The sequence below is a fragment of the Cygnus atratus genome, unplaced genomic scaffold (genome assembly GCF_013377495.2).
Source record: "Cygnus atratus isolate AKBS03 ecotype Queensland, Australia unplaced genomic scaffold, CAtr_DNAZoo_HiC_assembly HiC_scaffold_62, whole genome shotgun sequence".
Taxonomy (NCBI): domain Eukaryota; kingdom Metazoa; phylum Chordata; class Aves; order Anseriformes; family Anatidae; genus Cygnus; species Cygnus atratus.
This window is the reverse complement of record NW_026110187.1, coordinates 30,031-43,645: the sequence shown is the minus strand read 5'-3', so window position 1 is coordinate 43,645 and position 13,615 is coordinate 30,031. Positions and strand designations below refer to the sequence as shown.

Sequence of the window (13,615 nt, the reverse complement as noted above, 5' to 3'; positions counted from 1 at the left end):
GTCTATGGGGTCACAGAGCTATGGGGTGATGGGGTCTATGGGGCCTATGGGGTCACAGAGCTATGGGGTGATGGGGGTCTATGGGGTCTATGGGGTCACAGAGCTATGGGGTGATGGGGTCTATGGGGCCTATGGGGTCACAGAGCTATGGGGTGATGGGGTCTATGGGGCCTATGGGGTCACAGAGCTATGGGGTGATGGGGGTCTATGGGGCCTATGGGGTCACAGATCTATGGGGTGATGGGGGTCTATGGGGTCTATGGGGTCACAGAGCTATGGGGTGATGGGGGTCTATGGGGTCTATGGGGTCACAGAGCTATGGGGTGATGGGGTCTATGGGGCCTATGGGGTCACAGAGCTATGGGGTGATGGGGTCTATGGGGCCTATGGGGTCACAGAGCTATGGGGTGATGGGGTCTATGGGGTCTATGGGGTCACAGATCTATGGGGTGATGGGGTCTCTGGGGCCTATGGGGTCACAGAGCTATGGGGTGATGGGGTCTATGGGGTCTATGGGGTCACAGAGCTATGGGGTGATGGGGTCTATGGGGTCACAGAGCTATGGGGTGATGGGGGTCTATGGGGTCTATGGGGTCACAGAGCTATGGGGTGATGGGGTCTATGGGGTCTATGGGGTCACAGATCTATGGGGTGATGGGGTCTATGGGGTCTATGGGGTCACAGATCTATGGGGTGATGGGGTCTATGGGGTCTATGGGGTCACAGATCTATGGGGTGATGGGGGTCTATGGGGCCTATGGGGTGAAGGATCCACGGGGTGATGGGTTAATGGGGAATGGGGTTTATGGGGTCTACGGGGTGATGGGGTCCATGGGGTCTATGGGGTGATGGGGTGTAAGGGGCGAAGGATCCATGGGGGATGGGGTTTATGGGGTGCAGGATTCATGGGGAATGGGGTCTATGGGGTGATGGATCCATGGGGCAACGGGGTCTATAGGACAGTGGGCTCCATGGCACAATGGGGTCTACGGGGCGAGGACCCCATAGGACAACGGGGTCCATGGGGTGACGGCTCCATGGGGGATGACCCCATAGGACAATGGGGTCTATGGGACAATGGGGGTCTAGGGGGGATGACCCCATAGGACAATGGGCTCCACGGGGTGCCGTTGGCGCTGCTCCCCCCGCTCCCCCCCCCGTGGGCCCCCCCCGGGCCAGGTGCCCCCGGCCGCCCCCCCCGGGCCCCTTCCTGCGGGGGCCGCGTCCGCCCCCACCCTTCCTGCACCCCCCCCCCCCCCGGCCCCTTCCTGTTGACGCCGGTGGCGGGGACACGGGGACAGTGACGGGGACAGTGACGGGGATGGGGACAATGGGGGGGCCGTTGGACCCCAACGTGGGCACCGAGGTCCCCAAGAGGGCCCCCCCCACCCGAGTGTGTTCCCCCCGCCCCCCCCACCCCCCCCCCGTGCCATGTCCCCGAGGGTGTCACCGGCGGCGTCATCGGAAGCGGCAGCGCCCGGCCGGGGGCTCGGCACGCGCCCGGCACCCGCGGGTGGGGGGGACGGGGACAGGATGGGGACAGGGACAAGGACAGGGATGGGGATGGGATAGGGACAAGGACAGGATGGGGACAGGATTGGGACGGGGACAAGGACAGGATAGGGACAGGATGGGGACAGGGACAGGGACGGGACAGGGACAGGATGGGGGACAAGGACAGGATGGGGATGGGGACAGGATGGGGACATGGATGGGGACAGGATTGGGATGGGGACAAGGACAGGATAGGGACAGGATGGGGACAGGGACAGGGACGGGACAGGGACAGGATGGGGGACAAGGACACGATGGGGATGGGGACAGGATGGGGACATGGATGGGGACAGGATTGGGACGGGGACAAGGACAGGATAGGGACAGGATGGGGACAGGGACAGGGACGGGACAGGGACAGGATGGGGGACAAGGACACGATGGGGATGGGGACAGGATGGGGACATGGATGGGGACAGGATTGGGATGGGGACAAGGACAGGGACAGGATGGGGACAAGATTGGGCTGGGGACAAGGACAGGATGGGGACAGGGATGGGGACAGGATGGGGACAGAACTGGGACAGGGATTGGGCTGGGGACAGGGTGGGGACAGGATTGGGACAGGGACAAGGACGGGGATAGGGACAAGGACAGGATGGGAACGGGATGGGGACAGGGACAGGATGGGGACAAGATCAGGACAAAATTGGGACAGGGATTGGGATGGGGACAGGGTAGGGACAGGATTGGGACAGGGACAAGGACGGGGATGGGGACAAGGACAGGACAGGGACAGGGACAGGATGGGGATGGGGCCAGGGACAAGGAGAGGTTGGGGACAGGAACAGGGACAGATCGGGGACGGGGACAGGACGGGGATGGGGCAGGGACAGTTTGGGGACAAGCACAGTGACAAGGACAAGCACGCCCCGAGCCCGCGCTGCTTTATTATTTACAGGGGGGGACGGAGGGGACGCGGCTGTCCCCAAGGCACGGGGACCTCGGGGCTGTCCCCAAGGCACTGGGGGGGGGCTGCGGGGGACTCGCGTGTCCCCTGCCGGTGTCCCTCGTGTCACCGCGCTGCCACCGCGCCGCCGTCGTCACCACCTTGTCCCTGCGGTGCCACCGCGTTGTCGCCGTCATGTTGTCCCCAGCTCGTCACCGTTGTCACCATGTTGTCCCCACCATGTCACCGTGTCACCGTGCTGTCCTTCTGCCACCGTCCCCGTGTCACCGTGCCACTGCTGTGCCTCATCTTGTCACCGGGATGTCCCCAAGGGTGGATGTGATGCTACCACATTGTCACCAGGATGTCACCAGGATGTCCCCAAGGGTGGCCGTGATGCCACCGCATTGTCACCACGCTGCCACCATCCTCACTGTGCTGCCACTGTGCCACCACCGTGTCATTGTCACCTCCGTGTTGTCACCGCGTTGTCACCTTATCATCGTCGTCACCACCGCATTGTCACCGTGTCGTCATCACCTCCAAGTTGTCACTGTGCCACCAAGGCCGGGGAGGGGGGGACAGGGACACGGGGAGGGGACATGGGGAAATGGGAGGGTGTTGGGGACAAGGGGACACAGGACTTGGGGACAGTGAGGGGTTGGGGACATTGAGGGTGGGTTGGGGACACTGAGGGTGGGTTGGGGACAATGGGGACATGGGAACAGGTTGGGGACATGGGGAAAAGTTGGGGACAATGGGGATGGGTTGGGGACATTGGAGATAGTTTGGGGACATAGGGGATAGGTTGGGGACAGGTTGGGGACAGGTTGGGGACATTGGGGATGGGTTGGGGACAATGGGGACACTGGGGTTGGGTTGGGGACAGGGGGACGGGTTGGGGACATGGGGGATGGGGTGGGGACATTGGGAACATTAAGGACAGGTTGGGGACAATGGGGGCGGGTTCGGGACATTGGGGACACGAGGACAGGTTGGGGACATTGGGGCCAAGTTGGGGACATTGGGGACATTGGGGATGGGATGGGGACATTGGGGATGGGTTGGGGACATTGAGGATGGGTTGGGGACGTTGGGGACACGACGACAGGTTGGGGACATTGGGGATGGGTTGGGGACATTGAGGACACGAGGACAGGTTGGGGACATTGGGGACGGGTTGGGGACGTTGGGGACACAAGGACAGGTTGGGGACATTGGGGATGGGTTGGGGACATTGAGGACACGAGGACAGGTTGGGGACATTGGGGACGGGTTGGGGACATTGGGGACACGAGGACAGGTTGGGGACATTGGGGACGGGTTGGGGACATTGGGGACATTGGGGATGGGTTGGGGACGTTGAGGACGGGTTGGGGACGTTGGGGACACGAGGACAGGTTGGGGACATTGGGGACGGGTTGGGGACATCGGGGTCATCAGGGACACGGGGACACTGGGGACAATCTGGGGGTCCCGCGGGGCCCCCGCGGGGACGTTGGGGACGTGGTGACATCAGTGACGGGCGCGGGAGATGGCCAATCCCAGCAGCCCGGCCAGGCCGGCCACGCCCAGCGCCACGCCCCCCACGATGGCCGCGCCCAGCAGCCCGTCTGGGGGGGGACAGGGGGACATTGGGGGGGGACATGGGGACAAATGGACATTGGGGGGACATGGGGGGGGGATATGGGGGGACACGGGGACATGGTAGGGACATGGGGACATTGGGGGACAGGGGGACATCGGGGACATGGGGGGGGGACAGGGGGGACATTGGGGGGGACATTGGGGGGGACACGGGGACATTTGGGGTCATGGTGGGGACATGGGGACAAATGGACATCGGGGGGACATGGGGGGACATGGGGGGGACACAGGGACATTGGGGACAGGGGGACACGAGGACATAGGGGGGACATTGGGGACATTGGGGACAGGGAGGGACCCGGGGGGGGACATGGGGACACGTGGACATTGGGGGGACACGGGGGGGATATGGGGACATTGGGGACACATGGGGACATGGGGGGGACATGGGGGGGGGGGACACGGGGACATTGGGGGACACGCAGGGGACACAGGACACACACGTGAGGACACGTCACGCGTGGGGGCACGCCACCAGCCCTGGGTGCTGTGGGGCGCTGCGGGGTGTTGTGGGGTGTTATAGGGGTGCTGGGGGGGGGCGCTATGGGGTGCCGTGGGGGTGCTATAGGGCGCTATGGGGTGCCGTGGGGGTGCTATAGGGCACTATGGGGTCACTGTGGGGGTGCTATAGGGCGCTATAGGGTGCTGTGGGGGTGCTATAGGGCACTATGGGGCGCTGTGGGGGTGCTATAGGGCGCTATAGGGTGCTGCGCGGGTGCTATAGGGCACTATGGGGTCACTGTGGGGGTGCTATAGGGCGCTATGGGGCGCTGTGGGGGTGCTATAGGGCACTATGGGGTCACTGTGGGGGTGCTATAGGGCACTATGGGGCACTGTGGGTCACTATGGGGCGCTGTGGGGGTGCTATAGGGCGCTATAGGGTGCTGTGGGGGTGCTATAGGGCACTATGGGGTCACTGTGGGGGTGCTATAGGGCACTATGGGGCGCTGTGGGGGTGCTATAGGGCACTATGGGGCACTGTGGGGGTGCTATAGGGCGCTATAGGGTGCTGTGCGGGTGCTATGGGGGTGCTTTGAGACTCTATAGGGCGCTGTGGGGCGCTGCAGGGCACTATAGGGTGCTGTGGGGGTGCTATAGGGCGCTATAGGGTGCTGTGGGGGTGCTATAGGGCACTATGGGGTCACTGTGGGGGTGCTATAGGGCGCTATAGGGTGCTATGGGGGTGCTATAGGGCACTATGGGGTCACTGTGGGGGTGCTATAGGGCGCTATAGGGTGCTATGGGGGTGCTATAGGGCACTATGGGGTCACTGTGGGGGTGCTATAGGGCGCTATAGGGTTGCTGTGGGGGTGCTATAGGGCACTATGGGGTCACTGTGGGGGTGCTATAGGGTGCTATAGGGTGCTGTGGGGGTGCTATAGGGCACTATGGGGCGCTGTGGGGGTGCTATAGGGCGCTATAGGGTGCTGTGGGGGTGCTATGAGACTCAATGGGGCGCTGTAGGGCACTATAGGGTTGCTGTGGGGGTGCTATAGGGCACTATGGGGCACTGTGGGTCACTATGGGGCGCTGTGGGGGTGCTATAGGGCGCTATAGGGTGCTGTGGGGGTGCTATGGGGGTGCTATGAGACTCTATAGGGCGCTGTGAGGCGCTGCAGGGAACTATGGGGTCGCTGTGGGGGTGCTATAGGGCACTATGGGTTGCTATGGGGCGCTGTGGGGGTGCTATAGGGCGCCGGGGGGTGCTGTGGGGGTGCTATGGGGCACTGTGGGGGTGTTACAGGGCACTATAAGGTGCTACGGGTCACTATAGGGCACTATAGGTTGCGGTGCGGCACCATGGGGGTGCTATAGGGCACTGTGAGGGCACTGTGGGTGTGCTGTGGGGGCACTATGGGGTGCTATAGGGTGCCGTGGGGGCACTATAGGGTGCTATGGCTCGCTATGGGTCACTATAGGGCGCTATGGGGCACTGTGGGGGCGCTGTGGCTGTGCTATAGGGCGCTACAGATCGCTGTGGGTCGCTATAGGGTGTTATGGGGGCACTGTGGGGGTGCTATAGGGCGCTATAGGGTGCTATGGGGCGCTGTGGGTGTGCTGTGGGGGCACTGCGGAGCGCTATAGGGTACCGTGGGGGTACTATAGGGTGCTATGGGTCACTATGGGTCACTATGTGGTGCTATGGGGCGCTATGGGTCACTATAGGGCACTATAGGTCCCTGTGGGGCACCATGGGGGCACTGTGGAGGTGCTATAGGGCACTATAGGGCGCCATGGGGCACTGCGGGTCGCTATGGGGGCACTGTGGGGCGCCGTGGGGGTGCTGTGGGGGTGCTATAGGGCGCTGTGGGGGCACTGTGGGTGTGGTGTGGAGGTGCTATAGGGCACCGTGGGGTGCTGCGGGGCCCTATAGGGTGCTATAGGGCACTGTGGGGCGCTGTGGGGCGCTATGGGGTGCTATAGGGTGCTATAGGGCGCTATGAGGCACTATAGGGCGCTATAGGGTGCTGTGGGGCACTATAGGATGCTATAGGGCGCTGTGGGGTGCTATAGGGCGCTACAGGGTGCTATAGGGCACTGTGGGGTGCTATAGGGCACTACATGGCGCTGTGGGGCACTATAGGATGCTATAGGGCGCTGTGGGGCGCTATAGGGTGCTGTGGGGCACTATAGGGTGCTATAGGGCGCTGTGGGGCGCTATGGGGCGCTATAGGGTGCTATAGGGCGCTGTGGGGCACTATAGGGTGCTATAGGGTGCTGTGGGCGCTATGGGGCGCTATAGGGTGCTATAGGGTGCTGTGGGGCACTATAGGGCGCTATAGGGTGCTGTGGGGCGCTATAGGATGCTACAGGGCGCTGTGGGGTGCTATAGGGCGCTGTGGGGCGCTGTGGGGCCCTATAGGGCGCTATAGGGCGCTGTGGGGCGCTATAGGATGCTATAGGGCGCTGTGGGGTGCTATAGGGCGCTACAGGGTGCTGTGGGGCGCTATAGGATGCTACAGGGCGCTGTGGGGTGCTATAGGGTGCTATAGGGTGCTGTGGGGCACTATAGGATGCTACAGGGCGCTGTGGGGTGCTATAGGGTGCTATAGGGCGCTGTGGGGCACTATAGGATGCTACAGGGTGCTGTGGGGCGCTATAGGGTGCTATAGGGTGCTGCGGGGCCCTATAGGGCGCTATAGGGCGCAGTGGGGCACTATAGGATGCTACAGGGTGCTGTGGGGCGCTATAGGGTGCTATAGGGTGCTGCGGGGCCCTATAGGGCGCTATAGGGCGCAGTGGGGCGCTATGGGGTGCTATAGGGTGCTATAGGGCACTGTGGGGCACTATAGGGTGCTATAGGGCGCTGTGGGGCGCTGCGGGGCCCTATAGGGCGCTATAGGGCGCTGTGGGGCGCTATAGGATGCTACAGGGCGCTGTGGGGCGCTGTGGGGCGCTGCGGGGCCCTATAGGGCGCTATAGGGCGCAGTGGGGGCGCTCACCTCGGTGCATGCGGGCGCGGATGAGCCGCTGCAGCCGCAGCCCCTGGGAGTTCTGGGGCTCGGCCTGGAGCAGGGCCCCCACGTAGCCCAGGGCCCGCTCGTACTCCTGGGGGGGCGGGGGGGGGGACAGGGGACATGGGGGGGACAAGGGGGGGACATGGGGGGGACAGGAGGACATGGGGGGGACAAGGGACACATGGGGGGGACAAGGGACACGGGGGGGACAGGGGACATAGGGGGGACAGGGGGGTCAGGGGACATGGGGGGGACAAGGGACACATGGGGGGGACGGGGGGGGACAGGGGACACGGGGGGGACATGGGGGGGACATGGGGGGGACATGGGGGGACACGGGGGGGTCATGGGGGGGGACAGGGGGACATGGGGGACATGGGGACATGGGGGGGACATGGGGGGATATGGGAGGGACAAGGGACACGGGGGGGACAGGGGACATGGGTGACGGGGGGGGACATGGGGGGGGACACGGGGGGGACAAGGGGAGGGGACACTGTGAGGGCCAGTCCTGGGTGGCCCCAAAAGCCCCCAGCCGTGTCCCCAGCGCCCCCCCGCGTTCCCAGTGTCCCCATGACCCCCATGTCCCCAAGACCCCAACGTCCCCAGCAATGTCCCCATGTCCCCAAGATCCCCCGTCCCCAATGCCCCCCCTGTCCCCAACGCCCCCGATGTCCCTGATGCCCCCCCCGTCCCCAATGTCCCCAACGCCCCCCGTGTCCCCATGTCCCCAAGACCCCAATGTCCCCAACACCGCCCATGACCCCAATGCCCCCGATGCCCCCGATGTCCCCAATGCCCCCGATGTCCCCAATGTCCCCCATGACCCCCATGCCCCCGATGTCCCCAATGACCCCGATGCCCCCAATGACCCCGATGTCCCCGATGCCCCCGATGCCCCCAATGCTCCCAATGCCCCCAATGTCCCCGATGTCCCCAATGCCCCCGATGCCCCCGATGCCCCCGATGTCCCCAATGCCCCCAATGTCCCCAATGTCCCCAATGTCCCCGATGTCCCCCATGACCCCAATGTCCCCGATGCCCCCGATGCCCCCGATGTCCCCGATGTCCCCGATGCCCCCAATGTCCCCGATGTCCCCAATGCCCCCAATGTCCCCGATGTCCCCAATGCCCCCGATGCCCCCGATGTCCCCGATGTCCCCAATGCCCCCAATGCCCCCGATGTCCCCAATGCCCCCAATGCCCCCAATGTCCCCGATGTCCCCCATGTCCCCAATGTCCCCGATGCCCCCGATGTCCCCGATGCCCCCGATGCCCCCGATGCCCCCGATGCCCCCGATGTCCCCGTGTCCCCGTGTCCCCACCTTCAGGCGGTAGTTGCCCACGGCCAGGTAGTACACGTAGTCGCGCTTCTCCTCCGGCGTCCCGTCCGCCATCAGCTCTGGGGGGGGGGGGGGGGGCGGGCACAGCAGGGGCGTCGGGGACATCAGGGGACACCGGGGGCGTGTGGGGCCCCCCCCGGCCCCCATACTGCCCCGTATCCCCCCCCCATACCCCCCCATAGCCCCCTATCCTCCTTATGACCCATAACCCCCCCCCATAATCCCCCCAATCCCCCAACAATCCCCCAGACCCCATAAACCCAAACAGAAACCCCATAACCCCCCCCAAAGCCCCATAACCCCCCTGGAACCTTGCAGCAGTGCCAACCCCCCCATACCCCCATAACCCCCCACAACCCCCCCAACCCTATAAACCCCCCCGACCCTATAACCCCCCCCATACCTCACAGCAGCGCCAGCCCCCCAATACCCCCCAATACCCCCATAACCCCCCATCCCCCCACAACCCCCCTGACCCCATAACCCCCCCACAACCCCCCCGACCCTACAACCCCCCCCGACCCTATAACCCCCCCGTACTTCGTAGCAGCACCGACCCCCCATAACCCCATAACCCCATAACTGCCCCATACCCCCATAACCCCCCACAACCCCCCTGACCCCATAACCCCCCCACAACCCGCCCGACCCTATAACCCCCCCCGACCCTACAACCCCCCCCCGGCCCTATAACCCCCCCGTACCTCGCAGCAGCGCCAGCCCCCCATACCCCCCCATACCCCCATAATCCCCCCACAACCCCCCCGACCCTATAACCCCCCCCCCGACCCTACAACCCCCCCCAAAACCCCACAGCCCCCCTTACCTTGCAGCAGCGCCAGCCCCCCCATACCTCCCCATACCCCCATAACCCCCCATACCCCCACAACCCCCCTGACCCCATAATCCCCCCACAACCCCCCCGACCCTACAACCCCCCCCCGACCCCACAGCCCCCCTTACCTCGCAGCAGCGCCAGACCCCCATACCTCCCCATACCCCCATAACCCCCCCACAACCCCCCTGACCCTATAACCCCCCCCGACCCTACAACCCCCCCCCCGACCCCACAACCCCCCCGTACCTCGCAGCAGCGCCAGCCCCCCCATACCTCCCCATACCCCCATAACCCCCCATACCCCCACAACCCCCCTGACCCCATAACCCCCCCACAACCCCCCCGACCCTATGACCTCCCCCCGACCCTACGACCCCCCCCCGACCCCACAACCCCCCCGTACCTCGCAGCAGCGCCAGCCCCTTGGCCACGTCGGCCCCGTAGGGGCTGCGCACCAGCCCCCAGGCGTACTCGAAGCTGCAGCCCCGGGACGGGGCCCCCGAGCGGCTCTCGGCCGCGTAGCGGCGCTCCAGGGCCTGGGGGCGGGGCCAGAGGGGGGCGTGGTCAATGAGGGCGTGGTCAAGGATGGGCGTGGTCAGGGGAGGGGCGTGGTCAAGGAGGGATTGGGGTTGGGGTGTGGGCATGGGGAGGGGTGGGCATCGGGAGGGGCGTGGCCAGGAGGGGGCGTGGCAAGAGAGAGGCGTGGTCAGTGCTGGGCGTGGTCAGAGGGGAGGCGTGGTCAATGAGGGCGTGGTCAATGAGGGGCGTGGTCAAGAAGGGATTGGGGTTGGGGTGTGGGCATGGGGAGGGGTGGGCATTGGGAGGGGCGTGGCCAGGAGGGGGCGTGGCAAGAGAGGGGCGTGGTCAGCGAGGGGCGTGGTCAAGGAGGGGCGTGGTCAGTGAGGGGCGTGGTCAAGAAGGGATTGGGGTTGGAGTGTGGGCATGGGGAGGGGTGGGCATTGGGAGGGGCGTGGCCAGGAGGGGGCGTGGCAAGAGAGAGGCGTGGTCAGTGAGGGGCGTGGTCAGAGGGGGGCGTGGTCAAGGAGGGCGTGGTCAAGGAGGGCGTGGTCAAGGAGGGATTGGGGTAGGGGTGTGGGCATGGGGAGGGGTAGGCATTGGGAGGGGCGTGGCCAGGAGGGGGCGTGGCAAGAGAGAGGCGTGGTCAGTGCTGGGCGTGGTCAGAGGGGGCGTGGTCAGAGGGGGCGTGGTCAAGGAGGGGCGTGGTCAAGGAGGGGCGTGGTCAAGGAGGGATTGGGGTTGGGTGTGGGCATGGGGAGGGGTGGGCATTGGGAGGGGCGTGGCCAGGAGGGGGCGTGGCAAGGGAGAGGCGTGGTCAGAGGGGGGCGTGGTCAGAGGGGGGCGTGGTCAATGAGGGCGTGGTCAAGGAGGGGCGTGGTCAGGAAGGGATTGGGGTTGGGGTGTGGGCATGGGGAGGGGTGGGCATCGGGAGGGGCGTGGCCAGGAGGGGGCGTGGCGAGAGGGGCGTGGTCAGTGAGGGGCGTGGTCAAGGAGGGGCGTGGTCAGTGAGGGGCGTGGTCAAGAAGGGATTGGGGTTGGAGTGTGGGCATGGGGAGGGGTGGGCATGGGGAGGGGCGTGGCCAGGAGGGGGCGTGGCAAGAGAGGGGCGTGGTCAGCGGGGGGCGTGGTCAATGAGGGCGTGGTCAATGAGGGCGTGGTCAAGGAGGGGCGTGGTCAAGGAGGGGTGTGGTCAAGGAGGGATTGGGGTTGGGGTGCGGGCATGGGGAGGGGTGGGCATCGGGAGGGGCGAGGCCAGGAGGGGGCGTGGCAAGAGAGGGGCGTGGTCAGTGATGGGCGTGGTCAGAGGGGGCGTGGTCAATGAGGGCGTGGTCAATGAGGGGCGTGGTCAAGGAGGGGTGTGGTCAAGGAGGGATTGGGGTTGGGGTGCGGGCATGGGGAGGGGTGGGCATCGGGAGGGGCGAGGCCAGGAGGGGGCGTGGCAAGAGAGGGGCGTGGTCAGTGAGGGGCGTGGTCAGAGGGGGGCGTGGTCAAGGAGGGATTGGGATTGGGGTGCGGGCATGGGGAGGGGTGGGCATCGGGAGGGGCGAGGCCAGGAGGGGGTGTGGCCAGAGAGGGGTGTGGTCAAGGAGGGGCGTGGTCAAGGAGGGATTGGGGTTGGGGTATGGGCAAGGGGAAGGGGCGTGGCCGGGAGGGGGCGTGGCCAAGAGGGGGGCGTGAGGGGCGTGGTCGGGGAGGGGCGTGGTCAGGGTGGTGTGGGGTCTGGGGCTGGGCTGGGGGCGCGTCGTCAGGAGGGGGCGTGGCCTCTGAGGGGTGTGGCTGTGGAGCGGGGCGTGGTCAGAAGGGGGCGTGGTCATGGGGCGGGGCTGAGAAGGGGTGGGGGTTGGGAGAGGCGGGGTATGGAAGGGGCACGGTGGGGGTAGGCATGGGGAGGGGGTGGCCACAGAGGGGCGTGGTCACAAGGGGGCGTGGTCGAGTGTTGGGCGTGGCCTGGAGGGGGGCGTGTCCGGGGGCGTGGCCAAGAAAGGGCGTGGCTTGGAAGGGGAGGGGTATGGAAGGGGAGGGATGGGGGTGGGCATGGGGAGGGAGGGGGTGGCCAAGGGGGTGTGGCCAAGGACGGGGCGTGGCCAAGGAGGGGCGTGGCCAGAGTGGTGTGGTCAAAGGGGGGCGTGGTCAGAGGGGGCGGGGCTTGGAAGGGGCGTGGTGGGGCTGGGCATGGGGAGCGAGTGGGCACAGAGAGGGGGCGTGGCCAGGATGGGGGCGTGGTCGTTGGTGGGCGTGTCCGACAAGGGGGCGTGGCCGGGACACGGGGCGCGGCCAAGGGGGCGTGGCCAAGACGGGGGGAGCGGGGTGGGGCTTGCCCCTGTGCAGCTGAACTGGGGGCGGGGCTAGGCCCAAGGGGGCGGGGCCTGGCTGCGGACCCGGGGGCGGGGCCGAAACCCAGAGGGCGGGGCCAACGCCCGGGGGCGTGGCCAGGGGAGGGGGCGTGGCTGCTCCGGGAGTCCCATGGACGGACCAGGGGCTGTGAGGGGGCGGGGCCTAGAAGGGGCGGGGCTAATGCCGTAGGGGCGTGGCCGCGAAGGGGCGGGGCCAAGCACTGCCCGGTGGGCGGTGCCTGGTGGGGCAAGAGGGGGCGGGGCCACGCGCGACCCCTGGGGCGTGGCTTGGGGTGAGCGGGGGCGTGGCCATGGTGGGCGGGGCCAAGGAGGGGGCGTGGCTAATGCAGGGGGAGGGGCCGCGGAGCCCCGGGAGGGGCCGGGGGCGGCGGGGGGGGGGGGTCGGGGGCGTCCGAGGGGGCGTGGCCGGGGCTCGGGGGCGTGGCATGAGTGGGCGTGGTCGGGGGGGCGGGGCCTCACCATCAGGTCCTCCACGGACACGACGTCGTCGAACTCCGGCTCCATCGCACCCGGAAGCGCCGGGGCCGGAAGTGACGCCACGACCAACCCGGAAGCACCGCCCCCCTCAACCCCTCCCCGCCCCGCGCAGGCGCGTAGGGGACGGTGAGGCCGGGAGGAGTGACGTCACGGCGCTTGGCGGAGAGGGCCGCGCCCGTGGCCCCGCCCCTAGCAACGCGCGCGGCAACGCCCCTAGCAACGCGCGTAGCAACGAGCGCGGCGGCGGCCGTAGCCACACCCCTAGCAACGGCGTTAGCAACGCCCCTAGCAACGCCCGTCGCCACGCCCCTACCAACGCCCGCAGCCAGGAGGGGAGGGGAGAGAGGGGCGTGGTCTCAAGGGGGCGGGGCCTCAAGGGGGGCGGGGCCTCGTGGTACGGGAACCCGAGTGGGCGGGGGTCTGGGGGGCGTGGCTTAAAGGGGGCGGGGACTCGAGGGGCGGGGTTTTCAGGGGTGGTGGTGGGGGCGTGGTTTAAAGGGGCGGGGTTTCAAGGGGGCGTGGTTTAAAGGGGGCGT

The 13,615-nt window shown here is 66.7% G+C and overlaps 1 protein-coding gene across 3 annotated transcripts; it reads right to left on the bottom strand.

Annotated features, from left to right (window-relative positions):
• Window positions 1-2,424: 2,424 nt before the first annotated feature.
• On the bottom strand, window positions 2,425-13,166 carry FIS1 (fission, mitochondrial 1). 3 transcript variants are annotated; one of them, XR_004782391.2, is made up of 6 exons: window positions 13,062-13,163; window positions 10,133-10,265; window positions 8,874-8,950; window positions 7,534-7,639; window positions 2,878-2,996; window positions 2,425-2,788 (listed from the first exon to the last, which is right to left on the bottom strand). XR_004782391.2 is itself a non-coding variant. In XM_035572244.2 (5 exons), the coding sequence occupies exons 1-5, from the start codon at window positions 13,104-13,106 to the stop codon at window positions 3,959-3,961; spliced, it is 459 nt and encodes a 152-aa protein (XP_035428137.1). In that variant the 5' UTR covers window positions 13,107-13,166; the 3' UTR covers window positions 2,425-3,958. The 3 variants fall into 3 exon arrangements, 2 of the variants coding, with proteins under 2 accessions (XP_035428137.1, XP_035428138.1); XM_035572244.2 differs by having other exon boundaries at window positions 2,425-4,056; window positions 13,062-13,166; XM_035572245.2 differs by having other exon boundaries at window positions 2,425-2,996.
• Window positions 13,167-13,615: the final 449 nt, after the last annotated feature.